Below are 23751 nucleotides of genomic sequence, written 5' to 3'. Positions count from 1 at the left end.
AAGCACGTACTTTGTAGTGAAGGTTTTACAGAATCACAAAATTGTTTGTGTTGGAACTGTTTCATTTCATCCCCCTGCCATGGGCAGTGACACCTCCCACTAGACCAGGTTGTTTAGGGCCCTGAGGGTGAATTTCTTGAAGAAGGTGTGAATATTTTTGCCTGGACAATTGTGCACAAGTGTGGATATAGAAATCCAAAATATATTATTTGGTCTCATATGTGAACCAGCAAGAACATCCTCAATCTATCTGAGGTTGAGGGGGGAACCAGACATGGAAATGTTTGTGGTCCTCACTGGGCTGTGCTAATCCAAAACAGCAGTGGAAAGAAAAACCTCAAGACAAAAGAAAACAGAGTTACTCCATTTTCAAGCAGAGCACATAGAGTGCATTAAAGCTTTTGCTAGGGAGCTGCAGTTGAGGTGAGTCAATAATGGGAGTGTTATGATCGTTGTTCTCTTTTACTGTGCTGTTCTCAGGTTTAGTTTTATGTGCCTGATGTTTTATAGAGTATTTCCCATCGCTCTGCACCTGAGCCACCTGGTCCAGTGGAAGGTGTCCCTGCCCATGGACCTTCAGATGAGCTTTAAGGTCTTTCCAACCCAAACCACTCTGTCATTGTACAATTCAAATTATTTACACCAGGGAATGAGTGATGGTTCCTAGGATAAATGAAACAACTGGTTGATATCCACTCTGGCTGGATGCTGGGATTTTCTACATCCATTCTATGATTTCTCTACAAAGGGAATTAACTTGGTTCAGTTCAGACTGAAGCCTGGGACTGAATTAACACACAGGCAGTGAAAAATTCTTGGGAGTTAAAACTCTGGTGTCAGAGGAAGTGAATCACTTCATCATCAAAAAAGTAAAATTATTACATAGTTGCTAAGTGTAGTGGGACAAGTTTAATATTCATTAGTTGTAAACAGATAGATAGATAGATAGATAGATAGATAGATAGATAGATAGATAGATAGATAGATAGATAGATAGATTTCAGAGATTTAAGACAAATTTCCAGCTGAAAGGATAGATGCCTTTACCCACTATCTTCCCAGAGAGGCTGTGAATCTTCATTGACAATGCTATGAAGCAGGTTGTATAAAATATACAACAGATCCACTGAAAAACAGCTAATTAAACTTGTTTTTATCTCAGAGGAGGGTACAGTTCATAGAAAACTGCATACACTGCTTATCAAGCCAACTGTAGCATAAAATTACAAATTCCATAAATTCCTGTCTGGCACAAATGCTGCCAATGCCACCAGCACAGCACTGGGGGAAGCAGCTGTGAAACGGTGGGATCCAGAGGAGCATTTGGTTAAGGAGGTTTGCTGAATGCCTTTGAGTCACTCTGACCCTCTGAAATCACTTAGAGCCTTCCCAGTACCTCTAATGGGCAAGCGAGGCTGTAAGGAATGTACCAGACCTTGCTAGCACTTAGTGAGCTGTTGATAGAAGCCCTGCAAGAGTTAAGAAGAATAAATTCCTCGTCTGAATTTGACCTTTTTGTTTTTCTTTTAAGATGGTAAATAAGGATTTCTAACTGGAAAACACTCTAGCTCTCAATTTAAGCTTCTCTCTATCTAGTGTCAGTGTTTGAGCTTGATTGGTGCTGTCAGCTCTTAGAGGACTCAATATCTGTTCAGCTCTACCAAAACCACCTGGCACAAAAATCTCAGTGTTCATCTGTGACAGTGGAGTCACAGAATCACAGAATGGTTTGGGTTAGAAGTTAAAGATCACCTCATTCCACCCTCCTGCCATGGGCAGGGACACCTCCCACTATCCCAGGCTGCTCCAAGCCCCATCCAGCCTGGCCTTGGACACTTGCAGGGATCCAGGGGCAGCCACAGCTTCTCTGGGCACCCTGTGCCAGGGCCTCAGCACCCTCACAGAGGGAGAAAATCTGTTAATCATGGTCATAAAATTCTCTGGTTTTCCACACAGTCCATACCTAAAAGTTTCCAGTAACAAAATGCCTGGCTTAGTGCACCGTCATGAGCACCACCTGCCTGTGTGCCTTTAAAGTGATTTCTGATTTGTACTTCTTCTTTATAAATAAATTTATAAATAAAATTAATTATTTAATTAGCTAATACCACAAGACCAAGAGCTGTTTATAATCACTTGTACTATCTTTGCATTACCACAGGGAGAATAAATCCAAAAAATCTGTTTTAGGAGGAGAAAAGGAGGTTTGCTAAAGGAACATAGTTTAAATTACCGCAGCAGAGAGGAATGTACTGCGGGGTTGGAGGGAAGGCAGCTCTGTAGGGATTGAGGAAAGACAACAAACAATTTTGTTGTGACTCTCCTCTTGCAGTCCTGCACCTTCCTGAAGATGAAAGAGCACCTCCTTCGGATCTTTGAGAGAACAGGGTGTGGTCTAATGCAAGTTTTGTGAAAGGGACACCTGCCCTGAATCACCAGTACGATTTTCCTCGACTTAGTGAATCCCATATGATTATCCTCCCTGATTTCTGGGAGAAAAGTACTGTGCAAACTCCATCTGCAACAGGATTCTTAAGTTCCTTCGCTGAAGGGTGGTGGTGTTTATATCCAGTTCCATTTAAGCAGCCCATGGTAGAATGACATGAACTAATACACAAACTAATTGCACATCTCTGATTACACAGGGTGGGTGACAGTGCCACAACATCCCTCTCACTAGTCCTTTTCAGACAAGCAAAACTCTTCCTTTTTCTCATTTTTTCCCTACCTGTCACCCTGGATTTGACCTCTGGAGTTTAATTGAAATACTTCTCAGTAAGCCTGAAGAGCAGCAGCAGCAGCAGCTGCCAGGGTGGTGGCTGAGTGCCCACCCCACGTGTGCTTGTTGGATGAACCAGAAGGAACCTGCAGAGCCAAGGAAAGCTGTGTCTCAGCCACTGGTGCTGGGCATTTTCCTCCTGTGCTTTTTCCAGCTTCAGGAGGAATGGCAGGGAGCTGGAAAGTCAGGCTGGGAGAGAGAGGAGCTGGCATAAACCAAGCCCTGAGCTGTGAAGCTGAAGCTGGCTGGCAGCAGCTGCTGCAGTGAGATGGCAGCTCCACGCTCTGGCTTCAGCGTGTACCAGAGCTGGAAAGATGATTTGGAGGAAACAGAGCTTATGAGACCATAACATCTCTGCAGCCATCTGTGTCACTGTCAGAACTCACACTTGAACGTGGCCAGTTTCAATGAGCTTTAACAGGAGAGGCAAGACAACAAAGATGCTGCAATCCTGAAAGGTTTGTGACAATCAACTGATAAATTGGAGCATGAGTCTCTTCTGGTTGTACATTTTATACAAGGTATTGAGTTAAATAAACAACTATAACCTGAACTGAACATGTAAAATCATCTCCCAGTCTGTTGCAGGATGTGCCCTCACATCATATATCCATAGGAAACCCACACTGGCAACATTTCACATTTTGAATCCAGCACAGCAAACAGCATTAACCCAGTAGGGAGCCAGACCTGCAAAACAGGGGCAGAAACCTCCTGTGGGTGGGAAATCACAAGTACTGGGAATCCCTAAGAAACCCCAGTTGTTTTTCCTGGGGCACCAAAGAGCAGAAGGAGCTGGGAAGGGATCTGACCTGAAAATTCAATGAATAGAGTCCTGCAAGTGATTTCCAGCTCTGACATCCATTTGGAAAGTGTCATGCACACAGCAAATTTTATTCGCTAGGGAAAGGTTTGTTATTCCAGAGGGAATTTGGGCACTGGAACAGGCACCCCAGGTGAGAGCCCCACGTTCAAAAGCATTTGGACAAAGCTCTCAGGCACATGATGGGATTTTTGGGGTGTCCTGTGAGGGCCAGGAGTTGCACTCAATGATTCTTTTGGGTGCCTTCCAACTCAGAATATTCTGGGATTCTGTGCACAACTCACATCAAGCCCAAACCTTGTGTACCAGGCCCATAGCTTGTTATAACACAGGTTAATTTTGGGGGGCATCAACTCCTTCCCAATTGTATCTTCAAATTAATTAATGAATTATGTAACAGTAAAATAACATTTTTATAGCATACAATAAAAGACACACAATCTCTTTGAAATTCAGCACCTCACCCCCTTTCCTGCCTACTAAACCTTCTTTTTTTTTTTTTTTCCCAGGCAGATTTCTTTCCATTTTATGTGTTTTAGATGCTGCTGTTGTCAGCCAGACTGGCACTGCCTTTCTGTCAGACTTTGGGGACACAATTTCAGGATCAGTTTGTCAGCTTGTGCCTGTGACTACCAGGGCTCAGAAACAGCAGCAGTGACTGCAACCACTGAATAAATAACAGTGAAAAACTTGCATTTCCACCCAGGCTGGTAAACAATTCACAAACGGGAAGGATACCAAAATGCAGGATTTGGGCTTTAAAGAGTTGAGAAATTCCTGTTTAGACACACAATAGATCATTTGATCATACTTTGAGATAACAATTTCTCTAGTTAAGTGGGATTTATTTAGAGTACAGTCCCAAAAAAAAAGACTGCAACAGCAAGTACAGGCACAAAGATAAGAGCTTTCATCCTCTCATTAGAAAATAAATTTTAAAACCAAGAAGCAGTGAGAGGTGGTTAAACACAGACCCTGCTTCCTGCTGTGCTCACTATTCTCCCTTCTTCCCTAGATTTTAAGGAGAAATTCTTTACTGTGAAGCCCTGGCTCAGGTTTCCTAGAGGAGCTGTGGCTGTCCCATCCCTGGAAGTGTCCAAGGCCAGGCTGGACAGGGCTCGGAGCAACCTGGGATAGTGGGAGGTGTCCCTGCCCTTGGAAAGGGTTTTGAAAGAATATATTCTTTGATGTCACTCCCAACCCAAACCATCCCATGATTGTGGGTTCCAGCTGAGGGTTACCTGTGACATGGCCAGGGGGAGAAACCCGAAGGCAGGAGGTTTTTCCCACCCCCAGTTTTATCCTTTCCCCCAGACCCAGCTGATGGGACAGGGAGCACAGTGTGGACAGGGAGCACAGTGTGGACAGGGAGCACAGTGTGGTTCCTTCAATCCTTAGCAGGAGGAAGTTTCCCCTGTCCCAGCGAGCACATCCATGAATGAACAAAGGTTTGGAGTGCTGCCCACGCAGCAGAGATTGACACCCACGAGAGCAGCCTTTCCTTGGAGCTGACAGATTGCCATTTAACCAGCGAGTACAGAGAGCAAGTGTTCCTGTCCTCAGTCACCACCGAGAGACAAGGTTAACATTCCAAGTGATGGAGTGCAGCGCAGATTTCCCCACGCCACAGACCCAGGACTCCACACCACATTTGAAAACACTTTAATTTCAGTGATGGATACAGGGGAGCTCACTTTCCAGGCTGTGAACTCTTAGCAGCTCCTCAGTTTAATACATCATGAAAAGATTTACGCCCCCTCACCCAACTCCCATCCACCTGAAGGGAAGAAAAACATACATTTGGAGGAGACAAAAGAGGAAGGGAGGTATTTTATTATACTAGATGTCTTTTACAAGGGAAGTATTTTCAGCCATCTGCTCTAATTATTCCTCCTGTATTGGCCACCATCTTCATGCAACAATAGAAATAATTATCTCCTCAAGGGCAGAAAAAAAATATTTACAGAAACAAACAAAAGTTGATTATCTTTAGCTCCTAGGGAAAAAAAGAAACAAGCTACTTCTTAATGAAGGAGCAATTAGGAAGGTGGGTAGAACATCTATAATTAAACCAGACAAATTGGTGCAGGCTCCTCCCTCCTACACATACTTGAAAGGGATGCAAATGCAAGTTATTTGCTACAGTCAGTAGAATTAACAAGCAAAATGCTGCCCAGTGCCCAGAGAAGCTGAACCTGTCTCTTGGCATCATTCCCTGCCTCTCCTGCTTTTCACACCTCTAACCCTTTGCCAAAGTAACTGAAATATACTCACCACAACTGTAAAGCTATGGAATTTCAATTGGCATGGGGAGGTCTTCCTCTGTGTAACAGCATCCCCAAGACAATTACAGCATTCTCATTCATCCTGTTCGTTAAGAGCAGCCTCCTGCCTGCACTGCACCACTCAGTGTAAAAGTGCTTTTACTGTATAAACCAAAACCAGAGCACTTTTGCAACTGTCTTTTCACTCCCTGCAGTGTATAAGGATTTTTCTCACTGAGAGAATGAAGGCATATATACAGCTTTGTGGGAAAGATGGAATGGGGCCATCCCAAAAAAGGACAGAAAATACCTTGTGCTGTGAAAAAACAACTGTAAAGCAGCAAAAAAAAATTAAAAAAAAAAAAAAAAATAAAAGAATTCTCTCTACTAAGAGAAAAGCACAATGCCTCATTTTTTAGACAATATATATGAATTTTGACTTCCAGAAAGAAATTAGTAGAATTTAAGTGTCTGTGCTATGAAATCAATGAATGGCCAGACTGAAGCTGATCAAGGAACAGGCTGATCAGGGAAGTGGTGGGATCATCCCTGGAAGTGTTCAAAAACACAAAGATGTGACACTTGGGGGCATGGCTTAGTGCTGGAGCTGGCAGTGCTGGGGGAATGGTTGGACCTGATGATCTTGGAGATCTTTTCTAATGGAAAATTATTCTATGATTTTTAAGGCTGAATTTCCCAAGGATTCTTCAAGAAGTCTCAGGACAGAAGGTATCACCTAATGCTCATTACAGGTGCAAACACCAACCAGGAAAGAGCTGCAAACCAGCACACTGGGAACACTTCTTTAGGCAAACCCTGACTCGCCTCCATTAAAAAAAAGCCAATTAAAAAAAAATAATAAATAAATAAATAAATAAAAATTAAGACAAACCAGAGATTAAGAATTGTCATTATTTGTAGGGTTTCTCCTGACCATCCAGCAATTCCAGAGAAGCTGTCTTCAAATATTTAAGTAGCCTGTACTGAGTTTCTTAGGAAATCAGAGTGCCAAAGTAGTCTAGTAGATCCTAAAATGTGCTCAGCAGCAGCATAAAAGACTTTTATTAATGTGCACATCACTTCAGTGTTCCAAATTTGTCACTGATTGAGGCATTTCCAAGCTGGATGTGAAGGAGAAGAAAGTAAGAGAGAAAGGAGAACCCCTGGAAAAGTTTGAAATTAAAAATCTCTCATCCTCTCAATGAAAGCATCACATTCAACTTTATCACTTCTATTTCATAGAAGCATGGAATATCCAGAGTTGGAAGGGTCCCACAAAGATCACTGAGTACAATTTCTGGCCCTGCTCAGGACACCCCAAAAACCCATCCCTGGGTAACATGATCAGACACTGGTAACTAAACTGGGCAACAAATGTAGAGAGACAATGGGACTATCTTATTCTGGTTTCTGAAATAAATGTTTCCAAAAACTGCAGAAATTGTGGTGCTCAGCTCACAAATCACTAAGGAAGTAGCCTTAGACACACTCAAAAAACAAACAAACAAATAAATAACAACCCCCCAGAACAAAAACAAATAAACAAAACCAACAAATTCAACAGAAACAAAAGCAGGAGAAGGCAAGGTATATAGAGAACTATACACTGTGAAAAAAATTAATCATTTATGACAAAAGATAACATTATCCCCAGGAAGACTGGAGGGAACTGTAGCTATGAATAAACCAAGGATGGAAACGAGCAGAACAATTCTGAATATACTTGTGTGGAGAGACTGGAACAGAGACAGTCGTGTGTTTCTGCCTGGGACAAAACAAGCCAGGAACACAACCCAACAAACCATTTCCAAGGCTACAAGGTGATATTTTTATCACAATCTGCATCATCTGCTGCTGTGTAACTTCTCATTACTCACTCTTCCAGCTTTAAAATGCAGGTGGGATTATCCCACCAAGCCCCTCTTCAATTACTCCCAAAAGCGTTGAAGCAGCAAGGATCAGGGCTGGGTTCGTGGCTGGACATGCGATGCACTGTCCAATATCTTTATTTCTAACTGAGACTTAGCTTGTATCCCTAGTTAAAAAGAAAGGAGTATTTTTCCCTTTTTCTTATTTAATTTTAGCTGTCCTGCAGAAATCTTTCTGACTTCTGTTGAGTCACACAGGCACAAGAAGGGAAGAATCTGGCTGGGCATTTTCTCTATGGGACTGATGGATGACTCTAGTCTCTACCAAACTATTAGAGGATAAATCTGTTTACACACAAAAAATTGACCTGGGCTGGTGAGGTGGGACTAGAACCAGGAAACTGGCACGTCCCAGAGGTAAAAATACATTTGCAGCCAAGAGCATTAGTAACTCAAGACCATAAACAAGCCACAGCATCATTAATTACTCAGACAGGGGCAGCTGCAGAAGCAGTGAGAAGACCCAAAAGCCAACTGTAAATAGTTCATCGAGCTGATTAGTTCAGGAAAAAAATGACTGGCCAGTTTTGGAGGTCAAAGGCCATGGCAAAAGTCAGTCTCAAGCCAGTCTGTAACTGGACAATGGCATGAGAAACAGCTTAATTCCTGCTTAAAAAAAAATAAATAACTCAAAAAAACCCCAGCAAAGCCACTTAGAAAACAACCACAAGAAAAAAAAAAAAAAGGTATATTCAGCAGGGGAGTAATCACTGCAATTCTGAAGCACAGAAGGAAAGGCTCCTTGCTCCAGAAGTATTTAATTAAGGACACGGAGGATTAGTTAAATCTAATGGTGCTTTTATAGGGCGGGTACTGAAAAGGCATCACTGTTGTCAGGGGGGCTTGTCCCAGGTATAGATGAGCCATCTTTGCACACACAGGCAACAAAACTCACCCAAACTTCATGTAAAATACCAGGTAATGGAGGGATATGAACCATCAATCCACTCCATAATTAAACAAACCATGAGACATCCGGGAAGGTCACTTTGCCACACTCACACAAGGACCAAAGTGTTGTTCTTGGGTCTCTCAGGGTCATTGTGGGAAGATGAGCCTAAAATCAGAAATCTCAGTTTCAAATATTAAAGAAAACACCCCGGGAAGCAGAGGTGCTGTCTTGGAGCACATGAAGAGCTTTGTTTCATGGAATGTGTATTTTCTGCCTGGTAACTCCTTCCCAAAGTTCATTTACAGCATGATATTCAGAGACAGATTATTTACTGCAGTGGAAATTATCCTAGTGCAGAGTTTTAAGCCCAACTTGCTGAAAATCCTGTGAGTGTAAACACATTAAGGAATTCAGTGCAACCTTCCAGTTTAGATACAGCAGGACTAGTTTTCTTTTCCAGAGAACTGTTAGAGGGCACACATAATTTACACATCTCTGTAAACCAGCCATTTCACAAAGTACAGAGGCTTCTGAGACAAATTAAAACCAGCAATTTAATGGTAATGAGAAAATTACAGCATCAAGTTGTTTACACAAGCAGGATAACCAAGCCTGGTGACAGTGGCAGCCTTTGAACTGTGCAAATATTGTCTCCCAATTGAATGATCTTGAGTTACACTAACTAATCTGAGAGCAAATATTGCAAATGCAAAGATTAGCTCAACAATTTGCCGTCCACCTGCAGGAAAAGTAACCAGATTATGTCCTTATGTGTCAGCGAGCAGGATTTCTGAATGGGTGCTATAGTAAATGGGGTGGGAGGAGTGAGGCTCATCCACCCCAACAGTGCCAGAGAGAGCTGATGATGGTTATTTTTTTATCAGGCAGGAAGATAAACAGAATCACAGAGCAGTTTGGGATGGAAGGGACCTCTGGAGATCGTCTAGTCCTACCCCTGCCAAGGCAGGGTCACCCAGAGCAGGTGACACAGGAACACCTCCAGGTGGGTTTGGAATGTCTCCAGAGAGGGAACTCCACACCCTCCCTGAGCAGCTGTTCCAGTGCTCTGCCACCCTCAGTGTAAAGAAGTTCTTCCTCAACCTGAGGTGGAACTTCTTGTGCTTCAGAGCCCCTTGCAAGAGTCCCAGGTCAGCTGTGAAGGTCAGAGCACCGGTGTGGGATCCAGCCCCTGACTTTCCCACAGCTCCCATGGAAGCATAGGGAACACAGGTGAGCTGCTCCACAAACCATCTCCACTGCAAACCTGGCTTGCAGGGATTTCCCAGGCAAAGACTGAAATGTGCTTGGAAGAGGGCAAACTCTGTGTGTGTAGGCTACAGCTTGGTCTGTCCTATGCATTAAATACAGCAATCAGACAGCAAAGCCACACAATCCAAGGACAGAGACTGATGCTGCCTTTATTGCATCCACATCTCCTCAGCCAAACTGATTATGAGTGGCACAACCACCTACCCGGGGTAGGATCTGATGCAGAGCAGCAGCATTCATAATTATCACTGCATCACAGGGATAATTGCAGGGGGAATGAGGTGTAAAGGGCTTGGCCAGCAGGAGAGGCACAGTCACTTCTCTAAGAAGCATCGCAGAATGGGAATGGTTTGGGTTGGAAGGGTTCTTGAAATGCATCCTCTTCCACCCCTTGCCATGGGTAGAGACACTTTCCACTATCCCAGGTTGCTCCAAGCCCCATCCAACCTGGCCTTGGTCACTTCCAGGGGCTGGGCATCAACAGATACTCTGGGAAACCTGTGCCTCATCACCCTTTAGTGAAGAATTTATTCACAGTATTTGATCTAAAAATATTTTTATCTTAAGGCGCAGGTGTAATTAACCCTTGTCCTATTACTCCATGCCTTTGTGAAAAGTCCCTCTCCAGCCTTCCTCTAAGCCCCCTTTAAGTCTTGAAAGAATCATTTCCTCTCAGGCAGTGCTACAGGGATGCAGCATTTGGGACTCCCAGCAGCCACCAAGACTGTCCTGCTCCTGGAGAAGTGAGCAGCAGTGTCTCGTGCTGGCATCTGACTTCTGCAGCGGGGACAATCCTGCACCTGCCCCTCAGGTGGGGAATCTCACCCTGCACAGCTGATATTTCAGTAATGTGAACTTTTGGAGCAGCTCCTCCCAAGCTGTGAGCTTTCAGAGCCCTCTTCCAAACCCAGTGTCCTGCTCAGCTTTAGCACACCGACGACATGCTGCCCTCAGCCTATCTGTGTGCATTATCTGCTGCCCTAATGTATCGTGTGCTGAACCACAGCATCATTACAGGTAAGTGCTCAGGTTTAAATGCAAACATAATTGCATAATGTGGTACAGCCAGGAAGAATTATGCAGGAAATAGAGCCAGCTCCATCTGATAGCGCAATCTGACTGGAACGCCGGCCCTTCGCATCAAGCGTGCAGCCCAGATGGGGCAACCAAGAATAAAAATGCTTCGTGGTATCTTTATTGTCATCATCAAAAACACTTATCTGCCACAAAGGTAAAAAGGTGAAGATGGGGCTCACACAGGTCACAGAAGCAACAGGGTGTCACCGGGTTATGGGGGCAAGGAAGATGTCACACCCCAGCAAAGGCCGCCTTTGCCCTGTCACTCCAAGCTGAATTTGCCAGTTCCTAATGGGAATCTGAGCACTGAGTGGCGTTTAGAACACTGGGAACATCCATGCCATTTTCCTGCAGTCAGGGGTGTCTCTTAAACTGTGATAAATCCACATAAAGCCTCCCACCCTACTGTGCAAGGATCTGCACAAAGAGGGGAGAACATTCCCAACACGAGACACCTTCAAAATGAGAACATGTCTGCAGCAGATATGTATACTTTAATGCATTTATTTTATGTAGCGAAAATTACAACTGATTCTCGACGGAACAGCGTTTCCATCTACTTAATTTTAACTTTTTTCAGCAGTTTGAGCTCACAGTGGCACATGATAGATGATTTCAGGGGTGCAGACAGCCCCACAACAGAAGCCAGAAGGCAGCTGAAGTTAATTTAGTGCACTTTGAGCCACTTGCCCTGAATGACAATGCCTCCACTGAAGAGAGCATCACACATGCCATGGGACAGTAACCACTCTTGTCATTTCAGGAGATTTTAGCCCAAGCCTCATTCAAATCAGACAAGATGAGAGCCTATCATGAGAGAGAACCTCTCCACCAACACACTGCCCTCTGAACTGAGAAGCCTTTGAGCTGAAAGCACAAACTGCTGCTGTTTGAGCTCTAAAGACATCCCTCTGTCTGTAACATGGCTGTAACAGCTCATCTTTGTTGGGGATGCAGATCCCCTGCAATAAACACTCCATGGCCTTCACTCTCTGCCCCCCACACACACGCTTGTCTGCCTGTTAATCATTTGGCAGGATGTAAAACCCAGGGTCCTTCTACCCAAGGATCCTGCTGGCACATCCTGACCCCAGTATCTGAATTTATTCAAGTGCTAAAGGATGCAGATGTGTGCTGAGTAATATTCCAAGGATGAAGGTTTTGGAGAGAGTTGGGTACCCTCCTAGTGCACACACACAAAAGGGGATGAAGGTAAAAGTGGAGATGCCAGCCATCACCACCTGGAGAAACTCACCCAGAATTGTTACCCATGATACCTGTATTCAAATCCTTCATGTACCTGACCACCCAGAAACTCCCTCTTCCAGACCTGAAATTGAGCATTGCTTTGGGGCCACGCCAGTGACCAGCATCTTCAGTTCTTTCAGCATGGAAAAAACTCAATTTCTGCAACACTGTCTCGGCCATCTCAGCTTTGAAGGCACATTTTTTTAGCTCAGTGGCTCCATCCTGTGACTCACCCCAATAGGGCTCCCAAAAAGTCACTGCAGAACAACACTGGCTGTCCAACTTCTTCTGAACCAATTCATTTCAGAGAACCACGCAATCACAGACTGGTTTGGGCAAGAAAGGACCTTAAAGACCATTTAGATCTAACTCTCTGGCAGAGGAAGGGACACCTTCCACTAGACCAGGTTGCCCCAAGTCCCGTTCAATCTGGTGTTGAACACTTCAAGGGATGGCCAAAGTTTCTCTAGTAACCTGTGCCAGGGTCTTCCCACCCACACAGGGAAGGATTTCTCCCAGATATCTTACCTAAATCTACCACAGAATGGTCTGTGCTGCCTCACCGTGCCTGCTCGCTGTGCCTGCCCTCCTGGGTTTGCTGGTGAGCTCAGGGAAAAGCTCCCCTCAACACTGAAAGCAAAAATCACATCTTCTGCTCACCAAACACGGGTGAAGGCAGGAGGAAAAACTGCAAATAAAGGTGAATTAGAGAATGAAAGAGCAAGAGAGTGTGTGTGGAAGAGGGAGCACTGTAGCCCCTAAGTGGGTGAAGCTGAGCCTGACCCTTGCTCAGAATCCCAGAGCCAGAGAAGATGTGTGAAAGCAGGAAAATAAATCAACAAGCAAAACAGCAATCTCTTTCCTCAATTTTATTTGAGGAAGTCCAAATTTACCCAGCTCCTCTCAAACTGTCTTTGGCTAAAATCACCCCTAACGAGCACTGACATTTGAAATTTAGCTGAATATGGGCTAACAGCTCCCAGCCCTCCACCACCCAGCGAGCTGACTGGGAATATTTTGTTAAAGTCATAAATGGGGCTAAACTGAGCTTTATTGAGAAGACCCAGCGTTCGGGGGTGTTTATAGCACCCACTTCACCTGACGCTTCCCTGCCCTGGCACGTCTGCTTTTCTTCACGGGGACCACAGAGCTCTCAGTCCCCTCCTCTCCTCCACAGGGTAATTATTTGCTGATTTTTACGAGGTCCCCTTACGATCCCTTAATGAAGTCCTTTGCTCTGCAGCAATTCAGGAGGACAGATTGGACACGAGGGGCTTCCACTTAGGGAGCTGCCAATCAGGGGGTGGTACCCAGCATTAGGGAGCAGTTGTTAAGCCAGTCTATCACCCGGCTATTAGAGGCTCATCATGAAAACAGCTTGCTTTTACTGGCAACCACATCAAATTAACCCTTTCCTTAGAGTCAGGGGGAAGCCTCGAGTAGATTCATTGCGGCAAAGAGCTCTGGTTTTCCCTCCTGCTCCAGCAATTATTTAAGATATTAACAAACACTCTCTGAACTGAAATCTTCCTACTTTAAATTTGTTTTTCCTCTAGTTGTACACCTAGATCACATTTTCAGTCTATGCTAAACGTTGTGATAGCACAAACAGTAACAAAACCAGGGGGAAAAAAAAAAAAAACCTTTAAAAAAACCCTAAACAACAAATATTATTTGTCCTTTTTCTATTCCTCACTCTAAACTCTGTGCACAGAAGAAATCATGACACAAGATGATTTTCTCTCCATCACTACCAGCGGTTTGCTACAGGACCAAATTTTCAGACTTTTTTATCCTCAAGATTGATTTTTATTTTTTTTTTCAAAGAAGTAAAACATAACTGTGTTCCCCTCCCACACACTTCTCACTTCTTGTGGATGCAGTGGGACACCTGATCTTGCCCTCATGGCAAGAGGACAGAGCAGGCACCAGAGTCAGAACTTCAGAGCTACATCCATGGCCCAGCCACATCAAGAATCCCCACAATGATCCCACTCTGGCTGAGACTGTGCTGCTGAAATCCCCCAGATTGTGGAGCCACATGCCCAGTCCTTGCTGGGTGCTGAGCCAGACCCCAGAAATATTTGGGAAGGAGTTGTAAAAACACTGTGTTTTTACATCCAGCCCACAGTGCTGCTCTGTTTGGGACTGGGGAGAGGACACAAGTCAGAGGGTGATGCAGTCCTGTGCTAGCGACTCAGGGGACTGAAAGGCCACATCTCTATCCCACATCCCACCACATGAAGGACAAGACCATCAGACTTTTCAAGCTGTGTTCCAATGCAGAACAAGCCTGGGCTAGGTGTGTCTCCAGGCTGCTCAGCCCTTTTCCCATAAAATTCAAGATGGGCAGCTGGAGAAGGCACAAGGTTTCCTCCAACTTCACCCAGAGCCCAAGGCTGGACACCCCAGCACAGTCCCAGGCACCCAACATTCCCACTCCCTTCCCCCAGACTGAGACAAAGCCAGGTTGAACGGGACTTTGAGACACCCTATTTGGTGGAAGAATCTACATCTTTCAAAGGACCTTTCCAACCCAAACCATTCTGTGAGACCACATCCCACAGATGGAGAACTAAAGCCATGGTTTCAAGCAGTCCTTCCCCCTCCAAAATGCTGAATTAGTCAATCAGAGTTTCTGTCATAATGAAACAGAAAAGTGGCAGCAACACTTTGTGCAAGCACCTGGGAGCAAGTGGAGGGGACACGAGCCCTCAGTCACTCAGGGAGCTTCCCCATATTCTTTTCACCTGTACTGGAGCCCTCCTTTTGTACAGGAAGGGAAATATTTGCTTTCTGTTCCCTGGAGCAGCACTTCCAAAATGGAACTTTTCACTCCAAATCTGTTTCTCTTAAGGGTTGGGAGCAGGCGTGAATGAACTGGGGAAAAGGAAAAGAGTTCTCATTAAATTATGCCATGTTCAGTTCTGATTTTGCACAGGTTTGTTTAAATGCATATAGAAAAGCTTTGAGGTGCTTTGGATTACAGGGGCTGGCATCCCATCCTGGGGATTGTGGCATTCCATCCTGGGATATCCTGGGGACGGCTCCCAGTAACCTCTCAGTGCAGCCATTTGAGTGGTCAGGACAAGAGTGTTCCCTGGAAAGCCACTTACAGTTCAGGAAGTAACCTCCTCAGAGACATTAAAAAGATAGTGGGGTTGAACATAAAAAAGAAAAGCTTTTCACAATGTTGGGGGAAAAAGAGAAAGTTTCTGTTCAGGCCTTGATTTTTTTATCTGACAGCAGGAGAGGAAAGAGTTAAACCTCAAATGGGGAAGCAAACAGTTAAAGGAAAATAAAACCACACCACAAGTACATCTCCTAAATTTCCCATTGCAGCCCAAGGCCGAACCCATTAAAAGAAAAAAAGAAAAAAAAAAAAAAAAAGAAAAACAGAGAAAAGAAGAAAAGCAATTTTGCTTATCCTTTCCTCACACACCTAGCAGCCCCTTTTTCCTATTATTTATTTATTTATTTAGCTTCCCCTTCCAGAGCAAGGCCCTTATTTTCTCATTTAGTCCAACAGAGATTGTCCTCCTGGAATGACCTTTTTTTTTTTTCCTTTTCTCTCTCTCTCTCTCCTCCTCTCCTTCTTCCTCCCCCCTCCTCCCCGCTGCCTCCAGGCCATTGCCCTCGTGCCAGTAACTAGATAACACACTCTATCAGAGATTTTTTAAAAAATCATTGCAAAGGCACTGGGGCTGATAGTGGCATCAATCCTCGCCTGACACGGGCTCGGGTCAACCATTTATCTCTTCACATTGCCTGTGGTTACTGGGGAGCCCATCTTGGTTCTCTACATCTTAACAACCTTGCAGATGGTACCTCTCTGCTCCAGCAGCCTCTGCACCCCAAGACTGGTTTTGTGGCTTTATTTTTATTAGGTTTTTTTATGGACTGTTCCGCTTCTTTTCTGTGAGGGTCTGGTGGGTTTTATTGCGCTCCCCATCTCTTTCTGAAAATAACACTGTGACCAAGATATCAAGTTAAGAAAACAGAATTTGGAGATGTGAGGGTGGGCTTGCTGGGCTGCTAAAAGTGCATATTTATGAAAATACACACAAAATATTGTAGAAGAGTTTCATCTAGTCCTAGTCCTGATGTCCCATCCTGTGTGACAGGGCTATTTTTGGCTGGTTGCACTGCCAAAGGACCCAGAAACTCTACTCACAGCTCAAGACAACAAAGTCAGGTTCTATCAGGCTACTTGCTAATAAATCCCATGAAACTATTCCCAAACCTCAGCAAGTTTTGATCCCCATGGCCAGATAAAAGGTTCTGCTTTTGCACTCTCTAAATGGATACACAGGAATTAAATATCTTATTGTACCATAATTCTTCTTCAAGTGGAGAGATGGGCAGCTGTGTTTTTAACCCCCTCCAAACAAATTCCACATCAAACTGGAACCTGCTCTGTTCTTTCCCCATTCCTGGCAGTGTCCAAGGCCAGGCTGGATGGGGCTTGGAACAACCTGGTTTGGTGGAAGGTGTCCCTGCCCATGGCAGGGGAATTGGGACTAGATGATCTTTTTAAGATCTTTTCCAACCCAAGCCATTCTGTGACTCTATGACCCCTACCCTGCCTAACTACTCTCAGCCTGCTGTGGTGGCTTTCCTCATGGACTCCCAAGGACAAGCCCTTCACCCTGAAAATTGCACCCATCAAACATCCACACAGCATGAGGACAGCTCTAAAATGAGATTAAAAAAGAGCCACTTCCCATCACTAGTAACCTTCACAGATGGAGAACATGCTCAAGGTTTGTTCCTGTCCATGGCAGGGGGTTGGAATGAGATGATCTTTAGGGTCCCTTCCATCCCAAACCAATCTCTGACCTTGCATCAGTCCTGCTGTGAGTAATAAAGGGACAGCCCTTTATGCCCAGAGTGCCCTGTGCTTCCAGAGACCCTTTCATGCTCCCTGAAAGCTGTCTAGGCTTTGTAAATCACCAAACATCTCCACTGGTTGGAACCATTTCATTGCTTCCTTCACCTCCAAATACTTTGGCATCAAGAGAGATGGTAAGTAGGAAAAAAAAAAAAGGCTAAAAAAGAAGGAAAGGAATTATTCAAAAGATCTGCAGAGGAATACAAGGGATTTGAAGAGCTAGTCCTGATTATATTGAGTGGAAGTTGAACAGAAAGGATTTCTGAGGTGACTGTACATGTCTCAGACACAGCCTTTGTGGGGGGGTTTATATTCTTTCCTTTGATGAGAAGTGAACAAAGCAGTTATCCCTGTGTCAGCCACCAAGCTAAGAATTCACAGATCCTCAATTCTCTGAGCCACCCCTTAAATCTCAAGACCTTCCCTTAACGCCCTGTTAAAAACAAACTCAAGGCAGCTCAGCACACCCAGGCGGAGCCATAATCCAGGATGGCATTTTTATCTGGCATATCTGGTTATTTTAGTAACCTCCTATCCCTCAGCAGGGACCCCTTGGGAGTTGCAGGGAATTCACTGGGACACCAGCTCAGCTTCCCTACGGCTGACTCAGTACGTGGCATCGGCCCTGTGCCAAATGTTCCATCACCCATGTGGGCCAGCAGAGGAGGAGGAGTGGGAGCAGGGAAGCGCTGCTCCAGCAGCATGTTTGCATCATGATTAGGTCTGGTCCAGCGATCCAGAATAATAATTGGAAGGCTCACTAAGCATAATGGGTTCAGAGCCATCCGAGCCTGGCCAAACCCTCCCATGAGCATCCCCACCTTGTGTTTTCGGGGGGTTCTGCACATCTCATCAGTGTCACCAGAGCTGACATCTCATTATGCAGCCAAGGTGGAAGTGGACAGGTACTGAGTGAGCATTAGAACTTTTCCCTTTCATTATTTAATTCATATCTCCCCATTATCCAGTGTATTCTTGAAGCTGTGAACTAATTAAGTCCTGTGGGATACACAATCAGCGCTGGGGGTTTCTTTTCCCCTCCCTCTCTTTTCAGTAGGCTAAATTGCATTATATACTGAAATAAAAATAATTGTGCAACTCTTCTTAGATAATAACAGATCAAGTTACAAACACTAATGATGCTGAACGCAACAGTGGGGCAGAAGCCTGCTGCTTACTTCTTGTGACCTAATTAAGTCATACAGGGCAAAATAATTCAAACACAAAGTGTGGCAAGAGCTTAAAATAGTTTCTAAAGAAAATTATAAAAATTATTCTTGGGGGGGTGGGGACGGGGGGACACAGACCAGACCCCAGGAAAATTCCAAGTTGAACTGAAATTTTATGAAATCTGCCATGAAAATCACAGATCTCGAGTTAGCACCTTGAAACTCCATGAAATTCTGGGAGTCCTCTAGATTCAGATCTGAGCCTATCCCTGACTGTAACCATGCACCTGATGTTCCTGGAGATCCTTCTTTAGGATTCTGTGATTCATGCAAGCAACAGCTCAGAGACCAGAGCTGAAAGGACAAAAATTGAGTGATGGATTTTGCAGCACCTACCAGAAAATGCAGCTGTTTAAATAATAAAACTGATGAAAAAATACCCTAAAAACTGTATCATAGAATAATGGACATATCACAGAAAACCCTGCGTTGCAGGAAACCCAAAAGGATCATCAAGGCCAACTCCTGGCTCTGCAGAGAACAACCCTAAGAGCCCAAATCTGTGCCTAAGAATGCTGTCCAAATGCTGCTTGAACTTTGGCAGGTTTGGTGATGTCACCATTTGTACCTCTCAGGCTCAATTTCCCAGTACCAACATTTTACTTTTTTTTTTTTCCTACTCTCCACCAAGTCTGTTGTCTCCTCTTGCCAGTGCCCATTCATTCCATGCCACAAGCCTCTGTCAGCCTTTCTACATTACATCTTTTCACTTCCAGCACCCTCCTGGAGCTAATCCTGCTCCATCAGCAGCAGCAAATCACCTCTGAGCCAAACCTCCCACAGCACCCAGCTGGGCTGAGCTCTTGGCCTGCCTGGGCATCCTTCAGCTGGCAGCAGAGGAAGCAGAAAAACAAACCACTGAGCAGTGCAGCTGTGCAGAAAACAGGATCATGCCCCTTTTTTATGGAGCGCTTTGAGATCCTTGCATGAGCATGCAAGAGAAGTGCCAGATGTTATTATAAAGAGATGCAGCCCCATTACTTGCACACAGAGTTGTGCTGCCTGCTAATAGCACCATTATCCTAAGGCACGTGGTGCTATTAATGCATTTCACTGCTTAGTGCTGAACCTGGGGACCATTTTTTCCACTGGAAAGGTAAGGCCAGTTCACATGACATGATTTAAACCTCCACAGTGAAGCATGCATGCGCTGCACCAGGTCGTAAATCTTAACGGGGTGCTGTCAGCCAGAAAGGGACCAAAATTGAAGCCATTTATCTGAACTCCCCACCCATCCACCTCTGCTCACCCAAGCCAGTTTTGGGAAGAGGGATAAAATGATTCCGAATGCCCACTGGGTTCATTAAGCAGCAGCAAATCCCAGCTCTAAAGTGCTGCTGTTTTCATCCTGCTCTGAATGAATTTGTTCATTCAGGACACTTAGGATTTCATTGCTTTTCCCTGCTCTGAGCAGAAAAACCACAGCAGGGGCAAACCTTGCAGCTTCTTCCTCTTCTTCCTCCCACCTGTGTCAAGACAACCTGTCATCCTGCTGCCACTGGAGGCTGCAGGTCCTGTGACACAGCTGAGCTGCCCAGATCACCGACAGCAGCAGGGAACATCCCTCCAAGCTGCAGCTCAGCTCTGGGGCTCTAGAGATGCCCTTACCCCATTTGGGAAGGAAAACAGGAACATTCCTGTAAGGAGGAGTTACCATTTGATCTCATACTTGCCTGGGCACTTCACTCCTGCAGTAACCAACCAGCAATTTTTGAGGGTTGTTGTTCTCCTTAGCTGGGCATGTTTTAGGTAATGTAACTAACAAGACTGACGAGCAATGAACATTAATAGATAACATTCTACGTCTGACATTCCTGAACAGACCAAGGACAGGCTTAACAGAAGCAAGGAATTGCAATTTAGGATACTCCACTGCCATAGTAATATTCATGTAGGGTAGTTTGGAAGTATTCAGACTCCTAAATATAGAATAGATCAGATATCTAAGACTAAATATAGAATTCAATGGCAGAAATGCATCAAAATTACTCTGCCAGGACAGTGCAGCAACTTTTTGGGGTGGCAAAGTAAATTTAAAGTCCTTAAACACAGGAAATCTCTTCACAGATAGAGTTAAAAATTACTGTGGTAGCTTTAACATTGATGCTGAGCAAATGAACTTAATTTTCCTAAACTATGCTAAAAGACTGTGTGAAAATTTTATTTAATAGATAAAAAATAGCATTTGATTTTTTATCCTAAGTCAGGTGTGTTACAATCCCCACTCACACATCCCTGTATTCAGGAGGTCTCCACCACATCTCAGGAGCTGCTCCTTTAGGAAAGGATAGTGAAAAAGGGAAAATTTGTGTTCAAAAAAACATCCAACCCCTCTAAATTTCTTCTTACAGGTGGCTAAACACCCCCTCTGCAAAACTGTGAGGGATCTAACAGGATATTGCAGGTTAGCAGTGACACTTTTACGTATCAAGTCTTAAAATTTATGGTGGTTCAGAATTATGGCTTTTTTGTCATGAACTCTTGACATATGTCTTCTTTTCTTGCTATACCCATGGATAGCACTGGGAAGACTGTCCCATTTTCCTTCAGCTACTGAAAAGCAGCAAAAATCAAATGTAACCAGGGCTGCACTGAGTGCTAAGTCTCTGCCAGAGAGCTGAAACTGTACCTCATGGCTAAGATTTCTGCTCAATAGAAAAGAACATTTTTAGAACAGAATTGAATTTATATTTAAAAAAAAAAAAAGGAGAGAGTGTTAAAATATATATACATTGCTCAGAAAATAAGGTAAAGTTCATTTATGTCTCATAAAATACATGATTAGCCATAGTTAACCATTAATTCAGCTGTGCTGCATTAGAACTGCTATTCAAAGTTGGAAAGCATTTAATATTATATATTGCTGCTGCTCAGCCTAAATTGTTTTTTTTCTTGCCCCCCTTTAAATGTACACAATATTACAAATTTAATTTTAAGCTGTTTGAATCAGTCTGTAAAAAAGATTTGATTATACCTGAGTGTTCTGGCCCCAGTTTTTCCATATCTCAGTAATCTTGGCAGTAATTGGCTGATTAGCTCCCTCACACTCCATCTCTGCCTCAGTTTCCATGGTAATGTTACAGGAGCTATTATAGATGAGAACTTCATCTCTTTCCACTTTAGGGCTGAAACGAGAAGGGAGGTTAAATGGGGTGTCATCAATCTTAATGAAATGCAATTATTTTTACTCTTATTAATCATTGCAAGCCATTAGCTTGTGGCAACTCCTGGCCACCATTTGTCAAACTTTGCAAATTTCGGTAATTTTGTTTCCATTCTTTTATTGTTTATTTGCTTTTCCCCCCTTTATCTGCACACACTCAGGATGAAAATACATGCAGTAAATATCTCTCAGTGATGCTTTTCTCCTTCCCCAAACCATCACAAACAGGAACGAGTGCCATTCTAGGACCAAGGCAGGCAGATAAGTGCAGACAGCAGGGAGGGAATCAGCAGTGTTGGGAGCAAAGATGGACTCCTACAAGGAGTAGGGTTTGTTTGTGTCTCCCCCCTCCCCATCTTACTCACACTTAGCAATGGGGAATGAATAACTTGCAGCTCCCCTAGGGCAAGGGGAGAAATTGGAAAAGCCACACAACTGGCTAACTGGTCCCTAATTCCAACTGTGAAAAAATGAGCTCATTTAGGGGTTCCAATTCCTGCTACCCAGCTGATTGCAGTGATGCTTTGTTGCTAACATTGGAACATTAACTTAGTAAATTAATTAAACTTACTTAACAGCCCAGACTAAGCAGATTCGATATATGTGCCAGTTATACCAGCAGACATTTGCTCTAAAGCCTCCCCTTGCATAGGGGGAAGAAGTAAAAGTAATAGAAAACATGGTGGGAGAGAAACATCTTTTTTCCTTGGTTTTGCTGCTGACAATTGCTGATTTTGGTAGTGTTTCATTGTGGGGAGCTATAGGATTCAACATATGGTTTAGTGGTGAGCAAAGTGTGGTGCAGGGTTAATGGCTGGACTTGATCCCAGAGGTCTTTCCCAACCTAATTGATTCTGTGACTCTTGGCCACTGCTACTTCTTCCTCTCCTCCCCACCCCACCATCAGATTCACACAGGCAAGTTGTAGGAAAGTGAGGAGAAAGGAGTCACAGCACCACCAACACAGCCCAGAAATTACACAGCTTTTCTGAATAGCTGAGAAAGGACAGAGTTCACAGCGTGATTTACTTAATAAAACACAGGATAAGATAGGCAGGATCAGGATTTTAAGAGGTCTTCAGGCTCCTGAAAATCCTGTGCAACAGGATTTCGGTAAAGTGTCTTTGGGATTAGAATCCCAGAATGGTTTGGACTGGAAGGACTTTAAAGAACACCCAGAGCCACCCCATACCATGGGCAGGGACACCTTCCATTATCCAAGGGTGCTCCAAGACCCATCCAACCTGGCCTTGGACACTTCCAGGGATCCAGGGGCAGCTGCAGCTTCTCTGGGCACCCTGTGCCAGGGCCTCACCACCATCACAGGGAAGAATTCCTTCCTAATAACTCACAAAAATCTACCTTCTGTCAGTTTTAAGCTGCTCCCCTGTCACTCCAGACCCTTGTCCAAAGTTCCTCTCCAAATCTCATGGAATCTCTTAAGGCACTGAAAGGTTTTCTATGTTCTCCCTGCAGCCTCCTCTCCTCTAGGCTGAACAATCTAAATCTTCCCAGCCTTTCCTCACAGCTGAGCTGTTCCATCCCCCTGATCATCATCCTGCTTCCTCTGGACTCGCTCCAACATCTCCACATCCTTTCTGTGCTGGGGACCCCAAAGCTGGACACTGTTCCAGGTGGGATAGAGGGGATGAAGCACCTCCCTTGCCCGAAGCTCTCCCAAAACTGACCCAAGTGGAAAGCCAGGACTCAGAGCTCTGTTGGGAGGGTGATCATCAGAGTGGTTTGATGACCCTGAAGATTTAAACCCTGAAGATTTAAAACCTCTCTGCTGGATGCAGCAGCTCACTCTGCAAACAAAGCACTGCTCTGACCTGCATTTAGGGGCTGTTGGTTTTGCTGCCCTTTTTCAGGGTCAGACTAAAGAAATCAACCACATTAAAAATCACAGAAATACTAAAAATAAATAAATAAATAAGCCTTTTCAAGTTGCTGAACTTTTTTAACAGCAAATTTTTATTTTTATATTTGAATGAACTTTTCCCTCTGCTGTATCGATAATCAAGAGCCAACCTTGGGGAACTGCTTGCTTTCAATAGCAGCACTTTGAGAATTAATCTTGTTCTGTACAGTAATTCAGTGGACTGAGCTATCTTTCAAGACTGCAGAGTACTTTTTTTAAAGCTCCAAGACAAAAACTGCATCTTTTAAATAACCAACAGTTTGAAAG

The 23751-nt window shown here is 44.2% G+C and overlaps 1 protein-coding gene across 5 annotated transcripts in view; it reads right to left on the bottom strand.

Annotated features, from left to right (window-relative positions):
• Positions 1–23751, bottom strand: part of PKHD1 (PKHD1 ciliary IPT domain containing fibrocystin/polyductin) — a 237704-nt gene that overhangs the window by 160763 nt on the left and 53190 nt on the right. For all 5 annotated transcript variants that reach the window (XM_058835020.1, XM_058835023.1, XM_058835022.1 and 2 more), the window contains exon 35: positions 21375–21525. In XM_058835020.1, coding sequence (XP_058691003.1) covers positions 21375–21525 — 151 coding nt within the window. The remainder of the gene's footprint in view (positions 1–21374; positions 21526–23751) is intronic.

This window comes from Poecile atricapillus, chromosome 3, assembly GCF_030490865.1.
Source record: "Poecile atricapillus isolate bPoeAtr1 chromosome 3, bPoeAtr1.hap1, whole genome shotgun sequence".
NCBI classification, from domain to species: Eukaryota; Metazoa; Chordata; class Aves; order Passeriformes; family Paridae; genus Poecile; species Poecile atricapillus.
This window is presented reverse-complemented; position numbering and strand designations above follow the sequence as displayed.